At 51.0% G+C, this 18,481-nt stretch overlaps 2 protein-coding genes across 2 annotated transcripts in view; one reads left to right on the top strand and one right to left on the bottom strand.

Annotated features, from left to right (window-relative positions):
• USP31 (ubiquitin specific peptidase 31) overlaps nt 1–4,568 on the bottom strand; it is a 35,388-nt gene extending 30,820 nt beyond the window's left edge. The window contains exon 1 of the mRNA XM_074597193.1: nt 3,428–4,568. Within this exon, the coding sequence (XP_074453294.1) occupies nt 3,428–4,024 (597 nt within the window). The 5' untranslated portion in view covers nt 4,025–4,568. The remainder of the gene's footprint in view (nt 1–3,427) is intronic.
• SCNN1G (sodium channel epithelial 1 subunit gamma) lies at nt 4,469–16,936 on the top strand. The gene is made up of 13 exons (XM_074597194.1): nt 4,469–4,597; nt 4,753–5,083; nt 5,971–6,265; nt 6,703–6,896; nt 7,855–7,958; nt 8,419–8,582; nt 11,549–11,647; nt 12,860–12,977; nt 13,479–13,557; nt 13,643–13,700; nt 14,059–14,120; nt 14,311–14,386; nt 14,777–16,936. Exons 1-13 carry the CDS (start codon nt 4,567–4,569, stop codon nt 15,164–15,166), a joined length of 2,001 nt encoding a protein of 666 aa, XP_074453295.1. The 5' UTR covers nt 4,469–4,566; the 3' UTR covers nt 15,167–16,936.
• Nucleotides 16,937–18,481: the final 1,545 nt, after the last annotated feature.

The raw sequence follows: 18,481 nt of genomic DNA, 5'->3' as shown, positions 1-18,481 counted from the left end.
TTCCACATCCCAGTCCATTCTTTCCCTGACCTTCTACCGCTACAGCCTTCTACCCCTCCTGCTCTTCATGAAGATGTGGCTCCCCACTGCCATTGCCTCCTGCTAGCTCAGCCGCAGAACGCAAAGGACGAGCCCCAGGCAGCGAACACCCCAGTAGCAGGAATAGCAGAGGACACGCACAGCTTCACACGCAACTTCCACTGCGCTTCAGTCACAGAGAACAAGTGCTCCCCAAGTCTTCCTTGGTGCCCTTCCCACAGCAGATCCTTGCCCTGAGGATAAGCCACCACAAACACTTTAGAGAGCGCTCTGCACAGACCCACGCTGCAGACTGGGAAGAAAAGATTATTAAAAAAAAAAATTCTCACAGCAGAGAGAAATGTCGGGTTTAAAACGCAGAAACTGGCAGAGATCCTTGTGTTTCAAGTAGATCTGATCAGAAACAATTTACTAGCTGCTGGCCGGGTGAGCACTTCACCTCCCCTCCCCGTGTATTAGCTCTCTTGCAAGGCTCTTTCTCAGCCCTGCAATTACAAGACAAACCATTTTATACAAAGCACTTGTTTTAATTGCATTTTGCTTGTTTTCAGCAGCAGGACTACATGATTCATGAACCCGTGGGATGGGTTACTTCCTGAAGACCAACCAAAAAAGGGAGAAAATACTACCAAGAAAAACCAGCTAAGGGTAAAGAGCATCTAGAGACTCAGAGAGACCCTGCCTTAGAAAAGAATTTCCTCTGCCCCAAGAAAAAAGCCTACAGATATAAGAATGAGCAAGAGGATAAGTATTATCCTTTATCCTAAAATACGCTTAGCGCCTGCAGATAAGTGTTTAGGAATCAGGAAGTGTCTTTGTTCAATTATATTCAGTGCCAAAAGAGGAGAAAAAGTCAAAAAAACCCAACATACATGGATTTCTAAGCATGCCGGCTAAAGCACTTTCTGACTACCAAATAAATATTACTATCAATAGCTATTACTGTTGAAGTGAAAGTGCAAAATGACTCTCGTGAAAACACTTTTCACCCTTAAAAAAAAAAATAAAGCAATGAAGACAGGGAACATTCCACCCCCTACCCAAAACAAGCTTGTCTGGGGGAGAAACAGCAGTTTCCAGAGTGAAAACACCAATCTTCACCTTTCTCAAATCTAAGCCTGTTGTTTACATCTTTAAATTAACTGTGCAAATCTGCTGCTGAAGAAAATTTTAATTAAGAACACTGAATTTAATAGCAGGTTCAGGCTACTTAACTGTCTTTAGAGGCGTTAATTTACTATTAAAAGTAATTGACCCCTGTAAGGAAACAGCCGAGTACTTGACATAATGACAAAGTCCTTCGGAGGAAGACACGGGCTGTTGACATTGTGCAGCAGTGAACAGGACCTACGGGGACAAGATCCCCCACAGCCAGATGCTTTTTAAAAACCTCCAGGGGATCTGGCAGGTAGAAGATTGATGGGCTCCTGCTACATCAACAAGTAGAAAAGCATTCGCTTACCGTTAATGACGCCTGCAAATAAGCAAAGAAAGTTCCACTCTAAAAAAAAAAAACCACTAATTTGGAACATGGCCTTAATTTAATCTACAGACCTGTTTCTCTTCCTCCTTCTGTCACTCTTATCTGAACGCTTCTACTGCAGGCCTGCATAAACAGCATTTCTTGTCCTAGAAAGTGGTCTGCTTTCCCCTTTGATTTTATCACTTACACTGGCAAACAACAATTCTGCTTTCCCAACCTTTTATTCCTCTTATTACTCAGAAGAAATCCACAATTTCTTCTCCTGCCAGAACGCCTCTAGAGCGGTGAAGGCTTTCAATAAAGGCGAGTGCCCAGTGCTACTGCCAGTGCTGGATGCACCGAAACTGCAGCTGAGCAGATCAGCTTCCAAGCGCTCCTCCATCAATAAACACTTCTGAAAACACCAGTCGCACACGGTCCCTACCCAGTGCCAGGCATCCTCGAGAGAGGGCAGGCGTCTTCGCTCCACAGGCAAACAGCCGGGCTCCCCACAGAATACCCCCATACGGCTGCGGTGAGGGCGGATGCAGCTGCCTGGAAACAGGAGAAGCAAAGGGAGGAGGTGCTGGCTGTGTGTCAGTCCAAACAACTGAGGGTGCCAAAGACCGCTGACACCTCAGAGGAGCCTCCCTGACATCCCACCAGCCAACAGACGCTTAGGGAGAGAAGACGTTGGTACCCACAGTCTCTACCTGCTGCTGCACCCCATCTGAAGACAGAGAACGTGTGAACTACATTCTTGCTGGATTTTCATGCATCTATGCATCCCCTCTCCAGCTCACTCTGCAAGAAAAATTCCCCTAAAGCAAAGGTCTTCAAGTTAATGGTGTGGAAGCTACCACCTACCCCCTCATTCTTTCACGCAGTCAAGCAGTTTTATACGCCAGGGAATCACCATTACAACAAAACTTCACAACACCCTTACTGTTTCAAGAAGCGAGGTAGGCCTGGAGCACTTTTAAAACAGTTGTGTCTTATTTCATCCAAAAGCATTGCAAGACCGTTTTTAAACCATAGGTGCAACAGCCATGCCCTCTGCTACAACAGCTCCCAGGGTGGGCGCGCTGCTGGCAGCAGGGCAGCGCAGAAGACAGCACTGTCGGACCAAACCACGGTGCGAGGGCTCCAGCACGGAGAACGCCACGTTATTACCCACCACCTAGTACGAGCAGAAGGTTACAATCCTGTACTCCTGCAACGCGTTCCCCAAATCAACCCAAACTCCCATGTGCTTGGGGAGGCTGGGAATCGCACCTCTCAACAGCATCCTCCTCCTCCTCCTCCCGTGCACACTCCCAGCTCCAGCGTTGCAACAACAATTAGTCGCAACTTTTCTAAATGCAGCACGGCAGAGGTATGAAACAGCAAAATGGACACTTTCACCAGTAAAAAGCAGCAGAGGCATTAGCCAGCTTTCAACACCGTCAGGAAAGACAGAGCGGCAGTATCCCAACTACAGGTGCTCACCCCAGGGACAACCGCAGAGCCGAGGGGTGGCCGCCATGGTGAGGACACGCAAGGCCGTCACTCGGCCAGGCTACGTGTGGCTGGGGGTCTGCCTCTCCTGAAGGATGGCGGAGCAGCTCTCCAGAGCTACCAGTGCGCAGCTGGCGAGGCCTTTTCACGCCGTGTGAGCGCTCGGACCAGCAACAAGGCCCCACACCATGGCCAGTGTGATGCACGGAGGCCAGCCCCAAGCGCAGCGGCCAGGCAAGGGACACTGAGGTGCCGTGCTGTCCCCACACGGAGGAAGAAGGGCACTCGAGGGCTGGTTCCATGCTGCTCCCGGGTGGACAAGGCCTGGTCAGTGTGGCTGCCTCGCGCTCGGCCTTCCCACCTCAAAGAGATGAGGCGGCCATCGCCGCCGGCAGCCAGGGCTCCAAGAGGCCCGGCCGCCCTGCTCACCTTGAAGTCGCGGCTGTGCTGCGGGGTGTACTCCAGCGTCCAGAGCGCCCGCACCAGCTGCGCCAGCTGCTCGGTGACCTCGCCGGGGGCGGGTGGCGGGCCGTCGGCGGCGGCGGCGGGGGTCTGCCCGCCGCGGAACTGCTCCAGCGCCAGGAACTCGGCGAAGAGCTCGGTGTTGCTGAGGCACTGCAGGATGGCGTTCATGAAGCAGGTGTTGCCGTGGTTGCGCAGCCCCGCCACGCCGGGCACGGCCTCCGGGCCGCCGGCGGGCCGCGGGGGGGGCTCGGGACTGTGCGGCGGGCCCGGTGGGAAGCAGCTGCCCAGGCCGCCGGCAGCCTGCTGCGGGGGCAGGCGCGGGGCGTGCGGGCCGTGGGGCTCTGGCTCGCTGCTGTAGTGCGAGAGGGTGGAGAGGGTCTTCAGCACTCGGCTCATGAACCCGCCGAGCGACCGCCCGGACGGGGAAGGGGCCGGGGCGGCGGCGGGGGACGGGGCCGAGCCCGCGCCACCGCCCGCCGCTCGCCCGCGGAAGAGCCGCTTGCTGAAGGAGCGCTTCTCCTTGGCGCTGCCGGCCGGCCCGGGGCCGCTCACCCGCGACATGGCTGCGCGGCGCAGCGCGCATCCCACCCCCCTCCTTCGCCCGCCCGGCCGCTCAGCTCAGCCCGCCGGCCGCCGCATCCCGCCCGCCCGCCGGGCCGCAGCCGCCGCGGCTCGCCGGCCTCACGGCGCCGCCATGCAGCGGGCGGGGCGGGGCAGGCGGTCACCTGACCGCGCCGCCACCTTAGCGGCGGGCAAGCGCCGCCGCCGCGCCGCCATCTTTGTTGCTGGCAGCGGGGCGGATGGGGGGGCGGCCGGGACCCCGCCCCGCCACTGTCCCGTCCCCTCCCGTGGCACGGCCAGCGGGCTGGCACCGCGCCCTGCCACCCACGGGGCTCCCGCAGGACTCTACCCCGGGGAGGCGGGGGGTGCCCGGCTGGCCCCACCGCTCCTGTCAGCCCCGCCGTGGGGCGGCGCTGCACGGCTGCGGAGCGGGGGCGGTGGGCGGGCGGCGGGGAGGGGCGGGGCGGGAGGCCGGCTGGGGTAGGTGGCGGGGCGGCCGCCCGCCGCGCCATCGGCAGCGGCGCCGGGGCCGGGAACGCAGCATGGCCCCGCCGGACCCGGAGGGCGACCGAGGTGAGGCGGGGAGGAGGGGGGAGGACGACGACACCCCGGTTCGCGGCGCCGGGGCCCTGTCAGCGCGGGGGCGGGCGGTGGCGGTTCCGGCGGTGAGGCGGAGGGAGGGCGCCGGGACCCCAGCTCATGCGCCCGGTCTGTCTGTCCCTCCGCAGGTGCCGCCGGTGCCATGGCCCCCGGGAAGAAGATCACGGCCCGCATCAAGAGGACGCTGCCGGTGAAGGGCCCGCAGGCGCCGACGCTGAGCGAGCTGATGCGGTGGTACTGCCTCAACACCAACACCCACGGCTGCCGCCGCATCGTGGTCTCCCGCGGCCGCCTGCGCAGGTTCATCTGGATCCTGCTGACCCTCAGCGCCGTGGGGCTGATCCTCTGGCAGTGCGCCGAGCTCCTCATGAACTACTACAGCGCCTCGGTCTCTGTCACCGTCCAGTTCCAGAAGCTGCCCTTCCCCGCCGTCACCATCTGCAACATCAACCCCTACAAGTAAGGCACGGGGTGCCGGGCGGCCAGCGGGTGTTGGCGGGGAGGACAGGGTGGTCACCACCCACCAGGGACTCCTGGCGAGTTCATCATCCCCTCACCAGCCCAGCACCAAATCCCTTCCCAGGCTTTAGTCAGCAGCAGTCTTTCCCAAGTAGGGGTTTCCCCTCTACGGCACTTTGAGTAACGTATCCACCTCTGTGCTGATGCTCTTCAGACACATGTGGATTATAATCACACCCTCCGCTTGCTGCCTGCTGAGCTAGACTCGGTCGATCTAGTTTTCTGCTCCAGACAGTCCTTGGTTGGCTATGTGGTTCTCTTCAAATTCCCTTTTTCCTAAGACTGAAGTTCCAGGATTATAAACAACGCTGTCTCCTGAAGAACGGTCAGGGAATATTTGTCACTCCTCTGTGGCCTCTTTCTTCCCTTATAGGCTGCTTTGACATTATCAATCGTCAATACTTTTTCTCCTGCCAAATTACACTTTACGTTGATGTGTGTTCTGCTGCCAGCTACCCACCCCAGTCCCTGCCAGAGATCCAGCTCTCCCGTGTCTCTTGGCACAGGTGCAGAAGTTGTATTTCCATATGCTGTGCCTCCTCGGGCTTGCTAACACAACCTTCAAGGAGCTTGGGAGTCTGTGAGGGCTTTCTCAGTAGTTCAGTCTGCCTTGCTTCTGATGGTCCTTGCTCTGAGATCTCTCCGAGGTTATAGCTGCATTTGCCCACTCCGATGTAAACTGATGTGATAGAAAGAGAGATCAGCGTGAGTCTGCGACAAAGAATTCTGCCCTGAGCGATGAGATTCACAGCGCAGCGAGCAAAACTCGCATCTAGGTGGTGAGGTGAGATGAGATGTCACTTTCTATCACATTGTCTCTAATGCAGGTACAGTTCCATGAAAGACTATTTATCTGAATTGGACAAAGAGACAAAAAAAGCTTTGGAGACTTTCTACGGATTTTCAGAGGGCAAGTCCAAGGTGCGCCGGTCTGTGGATGAGGGGAACAGCACTGGGAGTGACTTCTTCAAACAGATCCCTCTGCTGAAGTTTGAGGACTTCTCTAAGACAGCGACTGACCTTCGCAGTGGCCAGAAGAGGAAAATAGAGGGCAGTGTCTTTCACAAGGATTCGTCCATAGTGAACTCCGGGGACTCAAATGATATCATCGGCTTTCAGCTGGTGAGTGTCACTCTTCCTTGGCCAGCAAGTTCCTTGTGGGGCAGTAAAGGGGTGTTTTGGGTTGGTATCCCTCCAGCCAGTTTTATTGCTTGCTTAGGTGGCTTTAGAGCGAATAACACTCCCTCTGCTCTTTTGCCCATTCTGCCATACCTCCGTGGCTGCCTGCAGATTCATCTCCAGCTCTCTGGAAGAGAAGTGCCTTCCTGAAGTCTACTCAAATAGACTTGGTGCCCTCCATGACCTTTCCTTTGGGCCTGAAACATTTGATCGTATCTCTTAGCCCTGAATGAAAAGTCTTTGATGCCCTTCTGTCCCCTTGCTGCCACTATAACTTCATACCTGCTTATTACTGTGGAAGAGAAACAGTATCACACATACCTTGTAGAATACATAATTTCATTTCATCTGAAACGCTTTTTCCCCTTTGTAATTATCAGTGCGATGCAAACAACAGCAGTGAGTGTGCACTTTATACATTCAGTTCTGGTGTTAATGCTATCCAAGAATGGTACAAGCTGCATTACATGAACATCATGGCACAAATTCCCCTGGAGACTAAAGAGAAATTGAGTTATTCTGCCGATGACCTTCTGCTGACATGTTTCTTTGATGGCCTATCTTGTGACAAAAGGTCAGTGCACAGAAAATACCTGCCAGTTTAACAGCTTATTTCCAAGTACATGATACATAGGCATTGAATATTTGGTATTTGCTGAATTCCAGCAGGAACCGTTTCCATTTTTAAATGGAAGCAAATATTTGCATCTTCATGAACTGTAATTACGCTCTTTAATTTAATTCATCTTAGTGTTTCTGCTGTCCACACTTCAGATAAACCCATGGTTTTTGGCAGATCAAATCTACCTGCTTATGATTGTGGCAGTGAAATTCTTGTGTGTCCTGGTAGCAGGAGTGCCATCCCTTCATACTGCGGATAACAGTTGTGGGGATGAGATTGCACTTGTACACAGGTTTAGCGATTTCCCCACTGCCATGCGCAAAGCAAGCTGCGCTCTAACTCTGAATTTAGCAGGTATCGCTGAATCGTTACTGAAGGCATTTTGCTTGGGTCTGTAATCCTGCAAATGCATAAATAACATCTTTTCTTGGAATGAAGGCATTTGCTGAAGTGGGAGGAGATGTTCACAGGAAAGACATGAATGGGCTTGAATCACGAGGGTGTGTCCTCAGCCTCCCCTGCATGACGGTGGCTATGACATCTTTTCTGAAAAATGAAGATTTGTGTTCCTTTAGACGCTTGGCTGTTGAATGAAAGAGGACTCCGTCCCCTCCACTGCCACCTTCCTGCTAGTTCTATAAATCCGCTTCTCCACCCCCTCAGCCCCCATTCCCACATGAAAACCTCCTAAACTTTTAATTTTCCGATGCTATTAAACCAGATCATATATGATGCAGTTTCAAGAAAAAGACCCACACTTTTCAGCAAAATAAATTGCTTGCCAAAAAAAAAAAAAAAAAATCCAGTCTTGCTATGTCTCTGCCAAAACAAAAAGCCTAAATCTGTTGATTTTCTCCCACAGTCAGTTAAAACTGCAGAGGGCAATGTAACAATATTTTCTTTCTTTCAGGCACTTCACTCGTTTCCATCATCCCCTGCATGGCAATTGCTATACCTTCAACAGTGGAGAGAACGGGACGATCCTGAGCACCTCGACTGGAGGCAGTGAGTACGGTAAGGAAACCGAGTTTGCAGAGGAACTGTTAGATAACAAGCGGTTCAGCGAACTGGATCCTACTGGAGAGTGATTGATGTGTTGGCTCTAGATGTGCAAGCTGATTGGGGAAATGCTTGTTTGAACTAGTGCAAACTATTGCCAGAGAATACAAAGATAATATCATTGCATCACTAATGTTTTCCATCTGAAATTACTGCTTCCCAGTTATATAACTTTTTAAAGTAAGTTTCAGCCTCGTTCTACCAAGACATTATTTGTTTGCTGTACTTGGGGCTGTGGAGGGACATTACTTGCTGCAAGTGTCTCAGTCTAGCACTGCAAAGGCTTTGCTTGGTTGTTAGAGTTCTGCTTCAGGCCAGATAATATTAAGTAAACTGTGTTGCCCTTCCTAACCAGAAAAAAAAAGTCTCTGGGTTCTGGTGTAACTCTGCTCCTGCCTTGGCCTCTGTTCTTCAGGATTGCAAGTTGTTCTGTATATAGATGAAGCAGACTACAACCCCTTCCTGGTGACATCAACAGGAGCCAAGATCATCGTCCATGACCAAAACGAATATCCCTTCATTGAAGACATCGGCACAGAAATTGAGACTGCAGCAGCCACCTCCATAGGGATGCACTTTGTGAGTGACAGCAATCTTGTTTCCAGTTGCAGGGTGCCTTTTCCTTGAAACAGATGTAAATGTGAACCGATAGGATGTTTGAACGTAGCCAGTAGCTGGAGGGCATCTAATACCTCACACGAGCAGCTGAAGGATTCCGAGGAAAATCCTGTGGTAGCGCTTCTCTCAACAAAGTTTCCTTTTGCACAGAGACTGTAGGAAAATCAGGTCTTCATACACCAAACGGCTACTGGGATTTTGTTTGTTCTCCAACCCCTTGGCTTTCCAGGGGATTTCTTTGTTTTGTTTTCACAGCAAAATCCAAACCACAGAAACGTGTTGTCAAGTGACCTGTTTCACTTTAGCAATAAGTAGACGGGTTTGCATCCCACGCAGGTTCCGGGGGTGGAAGAGAACGAGCTTGAGCTGCGGGTAACCCGCGTTAGGGTTAGGTCCATAGAGACGGCTGCAGAGCAACCCATTTAACTGTTTTGTGGGTGTAAGTCGTTTTGCTGGGTTTCTTGCTATCCCAGCTGTAAAGAAAACCTTGTGGGCAGTGACTCTGCCTTTGTTAGCTCAGTGAAGTGTCTTGCCTTTGCTGTCAGCAGGGGCAGGGAGGGCTGAAGCTCCAGATTTCCCCAATTAGTGTAGTGCAGGGGAGGCTTTTGACCCAAGGGGCTCCTTTCCGTGGTAGAGAAGTGAAAGCAGTGCCATCTGGCAAGCCAGACTTTCCTCTTTCATCTGGATGGGCTGTTAAGCGAGCGTTTTAGTTCTGCCTTTTCTTCACTGATGGTTGGGTCAAATGTATCAGCCAGCCTGCTTATCTGCCCTGGCTGGGTGTGCCAGATCTAGATAGTCCACGCATTAGAAAAGACATTAAAAACAGGACTGACGGTTTTTAAAATGCGCAAATAGTTAACTATCTTCCAGCTGTCTGGAAAGCTGTGGCAACAACTGCTTGGTCTAACCAGTGGGGATAAATGCTACCTGACAAACAAAAAGCGAGGAGAAGGTATCAGAACCAGAACGGTGTAAAGGAGGCAAAAGTCTCACAAGACTATTTCCTTTATAACTATTACACACCGTGCAGGAGAAAGTCACTGCAGGCAGAGTCTCAATATTTAATGTAATATTTTCCTGGCACAGTAGATTTGGACTGTTGCACATAGTATAAAAAACAAGACTGAGCTTATCTCGGTGGCTATGTTTAAAAGATTTGGCATGAGGAAGCAATCTGATTGCATCCTAATGTACCAGCCAAAATAGAAGCCGGACACAATTTCTAGGCTCAAAACAAAAGCTGGTGATCACTGTACTGCCAGTAACGGAAGACTCCAGAGACCCTGCGGAGGGGGAGTTACGATTATCTGGCAGGACTGCACCACCGAGGTGCTGGATCAGTCCTTGTACCCACATCCAAATATATTCAGGAGGACACAGTGGACAGGCTCAAGCTACAGGCTTGAGCGTGGCAGTTGCTGTTTTCCAAATGCGAACGTCAGTGTCTAGGTTATCGCTTATGTATTTCTGCTGTGTACTAGGACTTCCCCCCCGCCCCCCCCTCCAAAAATATTCCAAGATGTTTGGAATGCAAACAAGGCATTGCTTGGTAGGAGTTTCAGTGCTTTAGTTAAATATTTAGTTTGGAAATTATTTCGGTACCTGAATGAACAAGTAAGCTTTTGTAGGAGTATAAGCTACAACAACAACAACAAAAAAATCTATAGAAAGGATCTATCATCTGCTAGAAGATACAGCAGCAGACAGGGGCAGGTGTCCTGGCATTAGGTTGTCTGCAGAAGTTAAAAGCATATTAAAAGCTGATTTCATTCGGTTTTCAGAAGTAATCCATCTCTAATATTGAAATCATGTTATTTCTGCGTTCCCTCCAAAGAGAGATTTGAGCATCTTTCTAAGAGAGCTGACATGCACCGTAAATGCCCGTAGCCTTCCATTGCTGCAGACAAAAATGGTAATGCTCGCTATCAGGTTTGACCTCAGTAACCTGTAGATTTGTAGTCAGTGTCTTAAAGGTAAGCAGGCGTTTCTCAGGTTCCTACTAAATTGATCCTTTGTAGGATCAGCCCCTAATTTTAAACTCTGTAGAGAAAGATAGGTGAATGGATACTTAAATGGATCATGTTTCTTGTGGTTTCAGGCCATTTTCTTTGTTATAAAGTGGATAATTACTGCAGAAAGATAGTCAGGGTTTAGGGCTGAGCCGGGTAAGGCAGTCTGCAGGAAGCAGCCAACGTAACTGGAATCAGGTCTAGTGAATTTGGGGGCTCCCAGCCCTGGTTTCAGCAGACCTTGCAGGCGCAGCACTTGGCATTTCAGAGCTCTTTTCTCCAGACAGAGATTGCAGAACAGGAAAAGGTGTTAGCATTCATCGGAGAGGAAGGGTCAAAGCAGTACCTGGAAAAAGTCCTGAAGGAGATATAAACATTTGATTTAAAGTGATTTTAGAGAGGTGCTGAGCACTAGCGGAGCCTGAAGTGCTGTTTTACCCACGGAACAGGAGCGGCCAGTGCAACAACAGCTCAGGAAGGTGTTGGTCTTCAGAAAGAAAAACACCCCCAAAAATCCCCAACCAACAACCCCCCTTCCCTCAAAACACAAACACACATCCAGGATAAAGGATGCATAGCCTCTAGGACTTGGTAATGATAGAAAACATATGCACAAGTTACTCTGCTTTGAAAAGTCCTCACTGTTACAATTACACCATCTCTGCGTTCCTGCAGAGGTTTTCAAGGAAGAGAGCAGATAATCCAGCCGGAGCAGTGCTTTGGGAAATGGATATTAAAAACAAAAAAAGCCCTTGTTTTGACAAGTGACTGACAAATCACTTGAGATGGCAAAAGGTAAACATGCTGTTCAAACCTGCCTCATCACTTACAGTTTCAGAATCTTGATGAACTGCCGCCTAATACTTTGGTTTCTCTGTGAACTCCAAAAAACAAGATTTGTTCTTTTCTGGTTCTCAGACTCGGTCTCGCAAGCTGAGCAAACCCTACAGTGACTGTACGGAGACTGGTGCTGACATACCAGTAGAAAATCTCTACAACAAGAGCTACTCACTCCAGGTAAATACGTTTCATTTGTTTTTATCAGTTGCTTGAAAGCTACCTTTATAAAAAGCTCTACGATATCGCGTAGTTCAGAATCTGAGATTTTGAGCAGTCCGGGCACAGGGTCGCTGCTTTTAACCACTGATGTAAAATGCCACAGCACTTTTTAAAATCCAAGTTTTATTCCTAAGTGGTTCATGTTTGAAGTTCCCTTAGGCACCCTGTTAGATAAAGAGAGAACATTAGCTCATTAGGCAATTTTCAAGCAATGTGAGACTGGAAAATATTGGCCAAGTAAATGTTGCAGCTTAGTAACCCTTGAAGCCAGAAATTGTGACCTTTAGGACTCCAAGAATAACAGATACCATCTAATCAGTATCCAGATAGCAGGATGTTTGTTTGCAGAGTAAGTTTCCACTAATTTTACATGGTTTTTGTAATTGGGTCCTCTTGGAGAGTGTCAGTTGTTCTGTCACTCTCCCCTTGAATTATAATTGTATTAGCTGCTGCCTGCTGCAAAGCCTGTGCCTAAGCTGGATTTTTATTTTATGGGGTATTATACCCGAAGCCTGCTGTGATGTATTGCCAGGTAGGATCACACAGGCATTATGTCAGGTTTTTAATAACAGTACTTCACCGAAACTGGGACTAACAAGGGCTGGGACTGGGACCAAAAGGCTTGACGAGTGAGATTTCCAAAAGAGAAGTTCAGTTCCTGCTTGTTCAAACCGATTAAGTGTTTTAGCACAAAACACTGTCTCTACTGCCCTATTAATCCTTGCAACTTCAGGTCTCCAAATATGTAGCAACAAAATTTGGTCAAAGCTGTGACCATGTTCACCAGTGAGTCACTTCTCACACCTAGTTGTTGATTCATGGACCATGTGCCATGGAACATCAAAAGCCTCCTTAGCTATAGAAGGAGCAACTGCAACACTGAAGCTTTTGATGGCTATAGGGGAAATGGGCGCATTCACAGAACCCCCCCTCAGAGAGGATTTTATTCTTATTTCTTGCACTGGACCCTAAACCCTCCATGACACTTTCTGCCTGTATTTGTATTCACTAGCAACAGAGCCTGAAGGCCCAGGGAAATGGGATTCCCATCCTATTGCTACTGTCATAAACAGAGGATGGTTTTAGGTGCATTTGAGCCTGAACCTTAGCATTGCAGAAGCACAGTGGCCTGTGCTTCTTAGACACCAGCTCTTTGTTTATGTCCCCCAGATTTGCCTGCACTCCTGCTTTCAGAAGGCCATGGTGGACTCATGTGGCTGTGCCCAGTACGCGCAGCCCTTACCTGCTGGGGCAGAGTACTGCAACTACAAGAAAAACCCCAACTGGAGTAAGTATTCAAACACCTCCTGCACTGCACGCGCCTCAACCACCCACTGCCAACCACATCCCTCCACAGCACCGTCCCCAGTTGGCACAGCCCTACCTGCACCCAGCACCCATCCAAGCCAGACAGCATGCTAGGAAGAGGCGAATCTCCCTTAGACTACTTAAGACCCCATACCGCAGAGCCTGAAACTGCCTCTCTTGTTTAGATTGACTTGTTTCTGACAGTTTTCCTAATTGCTTGTCATTTGCACACACCACACCACTGAAGTGTTGAGTGGAGGACTTGACCAGGTGAGGCAATTATTCACGCCTATAGCAAGTGACAGCCACTTCTCAAGAGTATTTTGCAATGTTTATAGGGTAAATCTTTTTATCCCCACCACGAAGGTGATGGCCACAAAGGCCACCTGCACTCCAGAAACCCCACTCCAGCACAGGTAGCAAAAAGTCATTGTTTTTCTTCCTGGCTTCTCATACTCATTGTCCTGCTCCTTTCTTGCAGTGTACTGCTACTACAGACTGCACGAAAAGTTTGTGAAGGAGCAGCTGGGCTGCCAGCAAATCTGCAAAGACGCCTGCAGGTAAGTCCTACCCACAACCAGAGGTAAAATGCTGTGTGTGCGTGGGAGTTGGAGCTCACAATTGACAGCCTGCTTTTCTCTCCAGCTTCAAGGAGTGGGCGCTCACCACCAGCATCGCCCAGTGGCCATCCACCGTGTCAGAGGTCAGTTCCTAGTTGCGCTCAGCCCTGCCTGCGGCACGGCACAACAAGGCATTAAATAAGCCCAGAGGTTCAGCGCAGAAGCAGGGGGCCCCTGGGGTATTAGTTAGCACTTCAATGGCGCTCCTCCCAGAGGCTCAGTCTGTAGTGTCCAGGTCAGGGCTTCCCCTCCAGGAGTTGACCATTAAACTAAAATTTGGCTTGTGAACTGGGACATCCCCTCAGGGACAGCTGGCCCATCATTCACATTCGGTTTTGGCACCCAAGCTGGTCCGAGGAGGTGTGGAGCATGAGCTCCCTTTCCAGGGGATTTCTACACAAGCGCACACAGCTATAGCAGTATTTTCTGTATTTTTTCCAGGACTGGATGCTTCGAGTTCTCTCTTGGGACAAAGGGCAAAAAATCAATAAGAAACTGAACAAGTAAGTCCATTGCTAGCTTGCACCTCAAGCTCCGATATAATCTCAGCAGCCCTAATGATGGCAATTGGGAAAAAAGTTCCCTTAGAGCAGCCCAACCCTACTGGTCCAACTGGTTATTTGCATAGTTTTTCAGTATGTTTCATGTTATTGTTTTACTAAACCTCAGCTTGCCTTCGGTTTCTCCTCTCAGGACGGACCTCGCAAACCTCATGGTGTTTTACAAAGACCTGAACGAGAGATTCATTTCGGAGAATCCTGCCAACACGGTACGTGAGCGCAGCAGTTCCCCGCTCAGCCCCAGGAAGACGCGGCTCTTCCTCCCAGACAGGCTGGAAGTTTTCATCTGGCCGGGGGAGTGGTCCCATCCAGGCAGGGGCAGGAAACCATCCACGGATGATGCACCCCAGGGCACCCAGTCCTGCCCTTTGCAGCCCTTTTATCTGGCGCCGCTTTTCAAATTGTCCCATCTCAATCTGGGCTGCCTGCAGTCAGCGCAGCTCTGAGCAGCAGAGGAAGGGCCCACTGCATTTGGTAGCGCTCACAGCAAACCCTGGGTGCCCCAGCTTGGGGCAGCCTCCCTGCATGCCATAACGGTGCTGTGGACGCACGTCCAGTGTCCGCAGGAGCCGATAACCTTGTGCTGTCTTCTCTTCCAGCTTGTCATTCTTCTTTCCAACTTCGGAGGCCAGCTGGGCCTTTGGATGAGCTGCTCGGTCGTTTGCGTCATTGAGATCGTCGAGGTCTTCTTCATTGATTCCCTTTCCATCGTAATGCGGCGCCAATGGCAAAAGGCAAAGAAATGGTGGAATGACCGAAAAAGGGACCGGTCGGGGAAGCCACCGGAGGCCGGCGATCTGGAGAGGCAGGGCCACGATAACCCAGTCTGCATCGATGAGGACCTGCCTACCTTCAACACCGCCCTCCGCCTGCCGCTGCCCCAGGACAACCCCTTACCCAGGACTCCCCCCCCTAATTACAGCACTTTGCGGCTAGAGACTGCCTTCACAGAGCAGCTGCCCGATACACTAGAGGTTGGGCAACACTGATGCTTATTTATCTACCCATCCAGGTGCCAAAATAAGAGGTGGGTGCTGGGCCCACGCGTCCAGGGGTGAAAGGCACGCATCCAAACGAGCACTGAAGGGCTGTTGAGTCAGACCCTTATTCAGGGATTGAACTTGCAGTCAAAGCTTCTCTGAGCAAAGCTCAGACACAAAAGCCAAGGGCTCAGAGACATTAGGAACTTCAAGCAACATCAGTTCTCAAGTTAATCGTTGCAGGAGACGGCTGGAGCAGGATGTGGCACTGAGCTGGGATGTCTTGCCAGACAGAGGCATACATTAGCAACCAACTGCACACACCCCATTGCAAGTGGGCAGGAATTACTCCACAGCAGAAGATTGATGCCACATTGAGTATTAATGCTAATTGCTCTCTGCTGTGTGGCTTGACTCGTGGGAAAAACCCAGGGCTTTCAGGAACGCAGCATGACATTTGTAGGAAGGGGAATGACAGAGATTTGGGAAGAGCACAAAAAGGATAAAAAGAAAGCTCTCAACTTGAATTTTGATTCCAAAGGTGGCCTGAGGAGCTCTTTGTTCTGAGGTGGAAAGTTAGGATAGCTATAGATGTGCTTGTAGAGGAAGTCATTACAGAGCTCAAGTAGGAAAATGTAAGTCATCCCAAAAGAATCATCTGAAAAGGGCATGAAATCTAATTCGAATTGCAATAATGAGCTGCATGCTCTGCAAGCTTGTTTCATTTTACATCGCTCAAGCCTTCCATTAAACGTAACCTCAGAGGAGCTCGTTAAGCAGCGCATGGCCTCGGCCCCACGTGACTTCCCAGAAGCCTCAAAGGGAGGTGGCTGCTCTTTTCCTGCTCAACCCCAGGCAAGGGCTTCCCTCCTGCAGGTGCCCAGTTCACCACCCTGGAGCTGGCAGGGCCCAGGGAAGGGCCGGAGCCACGCGAGGCTGCAGCAGCGGCTGGAGCTGCCTTGGGCACCACACACAGCCCTGCAGAGAGGTGGCCAAAGGGTACCTCTCCCCCACCGGTACGTCCTCCACCTCGCTTACACCCCCTCCATTCCACCGTGCTGCCTCAACACCCGCATTTTGCCTCTAGTGCACCGAGCCGTGCCACTTGCACCACGCCGGTCCCTCCCTGCACCGCAGAGGCTGCCTGTGGGGAGACCTCAGGGGCACCCAGCTGCGGTGACAACACCTCTCCCCTCGCTCCCAGTCCTGCGCCTGCCTCTTTCCTGCCGTAGCCAATTCTTAGCTGCCCAGAGCACACTGTAGAGACGTTGAGGATGAATATAGCCTACACCAGGTTGGCTGCTTAGGGTTTTTGTAGAGCAAGAGCGATTGAGAGTGTGTGTGTGTCTGAGTAAGAATGTCTGTCTTTTCCTTTCTCTACATAAGCTTATTTTATATAGGACAGTGAGAATCCAGAGAGGTTCTTTAATGTGCAATAAAACATATTTTATCTGGATTATTTAAATAGCTGATAAACTGAAAAAAATAAAGATATATATTTTTTAATAATTGCTTGCCTTCTTTTATTATTTTTTTTTTTTTAAAATCATCGGTATGCGAGTTACTTCCAGGCATCTCAAGAGATTATGGGACTTGCTTATGCCTGCCCTGGGGCTGCCGGGTGCTCAGCAGCACTGCGCCCCCCAGCCAGGCACCCAGGGCTCCTCTGCAGAGGAGGGGCTGGGTGGCAGGGTGCTGCTCCACCTGGCTGGGAGAGCCAGGGCTGCAAGTGGGTGAGAAAGCAGCATTAGCCAGCAAGGTGACCAAAAATGCTGGAACCTCAGGAGTCCCCAGACAGTTCCTCTCCCGGACAGTCCCTTGGAGAACAGAGGAGAAGCGATAATTAGGGTTTCTCTGCCCCACTGCCCCTTCTCTAGCGCACGAAGGTGAGGTGCTCAGAACAAACCGCTGCTTGTCCCCATCACCTCTCTGACACAGCACCAACTAATAACGGCACTCCTTACGCTAGACCTGCCCCATTTGCAACGGGCCTAGAGAAAAAACACTGCGGTACCCTACAAAAGGCACATGCACACCAGGGCCACCTTCCCCTTGGCATCGCAGGTGTGAGCTGTCAGGACTACAGCAGTGGTGGAAATAACAGCAAACTTCAGAGCTAGAGAGTGTCTTACAATAAGCTCCTTTCTTTCCAGTTTGTTGCTTTTTTATATAGGAGCTGGTTTGGCTCAGTAACACCTAAAGATGTTCATACAGATAGTTGCTAGGGTCAGTTTTGGCTCTGTCTCTTACAAAGCACAGCCTCCTATGAACACTGGAGTCAGTGGAGGGGGGCAACAAAACAACTCCCTGAGAAAAGCAAGCAAACATTGCAAAGGGGGACCTACCGCAATTCTTCTGTTCCTTGTCTGTACCCGTGTGGGAAAGGGTGCTCAACAAACTGCAGCTCTCCACAGGGACTGCAGGGCTTGCTCGCTGCTGCTCACAGCAGCACCCAGGAGGGGTTGTGGGATCTCACCTCGCTGCCAGAATGGGAACAGGACCCTCCCCACTGCTCACACAGGGACTCCTCTTCCTCTCATGCTGCTCAAGTGACTCTGCCCCTCTCCCAGCAGCCCTACAGCCCCAGCAGCTGGGTTAAATCAGCAGGCACCCCCCTGGAAAGGAAGGAAAGCCCCCACAGCTGCTGCCCGGGGCATCGACTGCACCTGGGTCCTGCAGCTGGGGAAGGCACCAGCAGCCGGCACAGCTCGGGATGGGCTGAAGGGGCATGGCCTCCGAGGGTGGCCGCGTCCTCGATGCTCGTCAGCGGCCACCATTCCCATCACGGTGGCAGCCAGAAGCGGTGTCGCAGGGATGCCACAGGCTGGATCCCGGATCTTTCCCTGGGAATTCACAAGGCAGACAAAGCCTTGCAGCAGAGCAGAGCCAGACCTCAGTGCGAGCTGTAATGCAGATGACGCTTCAACCAGTGGCGATTTCAGAAAGCCTTGCATTTTTAAAGGCTTTCCAGAGCAAAACAAAAGCCTTTTAAAATAAACCAAGTGGTGCTAATTCTGCAAGAAAGTAGGTGTATTGACTGGTCAAACTTTATACCCGATAACTGCAGTTCTAATAAGGAAAATATTTGAGTGAGGGCAAAGCATTCCCCTGCAGCGTGCCTGTAGGGCCTCTCAGGTGGATAACACGGGACGTGTGTCCTGCCGGGGGCTTTTTGGCATGAACAGTTGCTTTAAACTCTTTGGAAAAGCACAGGTTTTCCGCAGGTGCTTTTTGCATTTACTTCTCAGGGCAGGCGCAGCACCTTTTCTCCTTGGATGAATCATCCTTGGGAGGCAGAAAGAGCTCTGGAGTAGCTACAGAAAC

Source organism: Larus michahellis, chromosome 8 (genome assembly GCF_964199755.1).
Source record: "Larus michahellis chromosome 8, bLarMic1.1, whole genome shotgun sequence".
Lineage (NCBI taxonomy): Eukaryota > Metazoa > Chordata > Aves > Charadriiformes > Laridae > Larus > Larus michahellis.
This window is presented reverse-complemented; position numbering and strand designations above follow the sequence as displayed.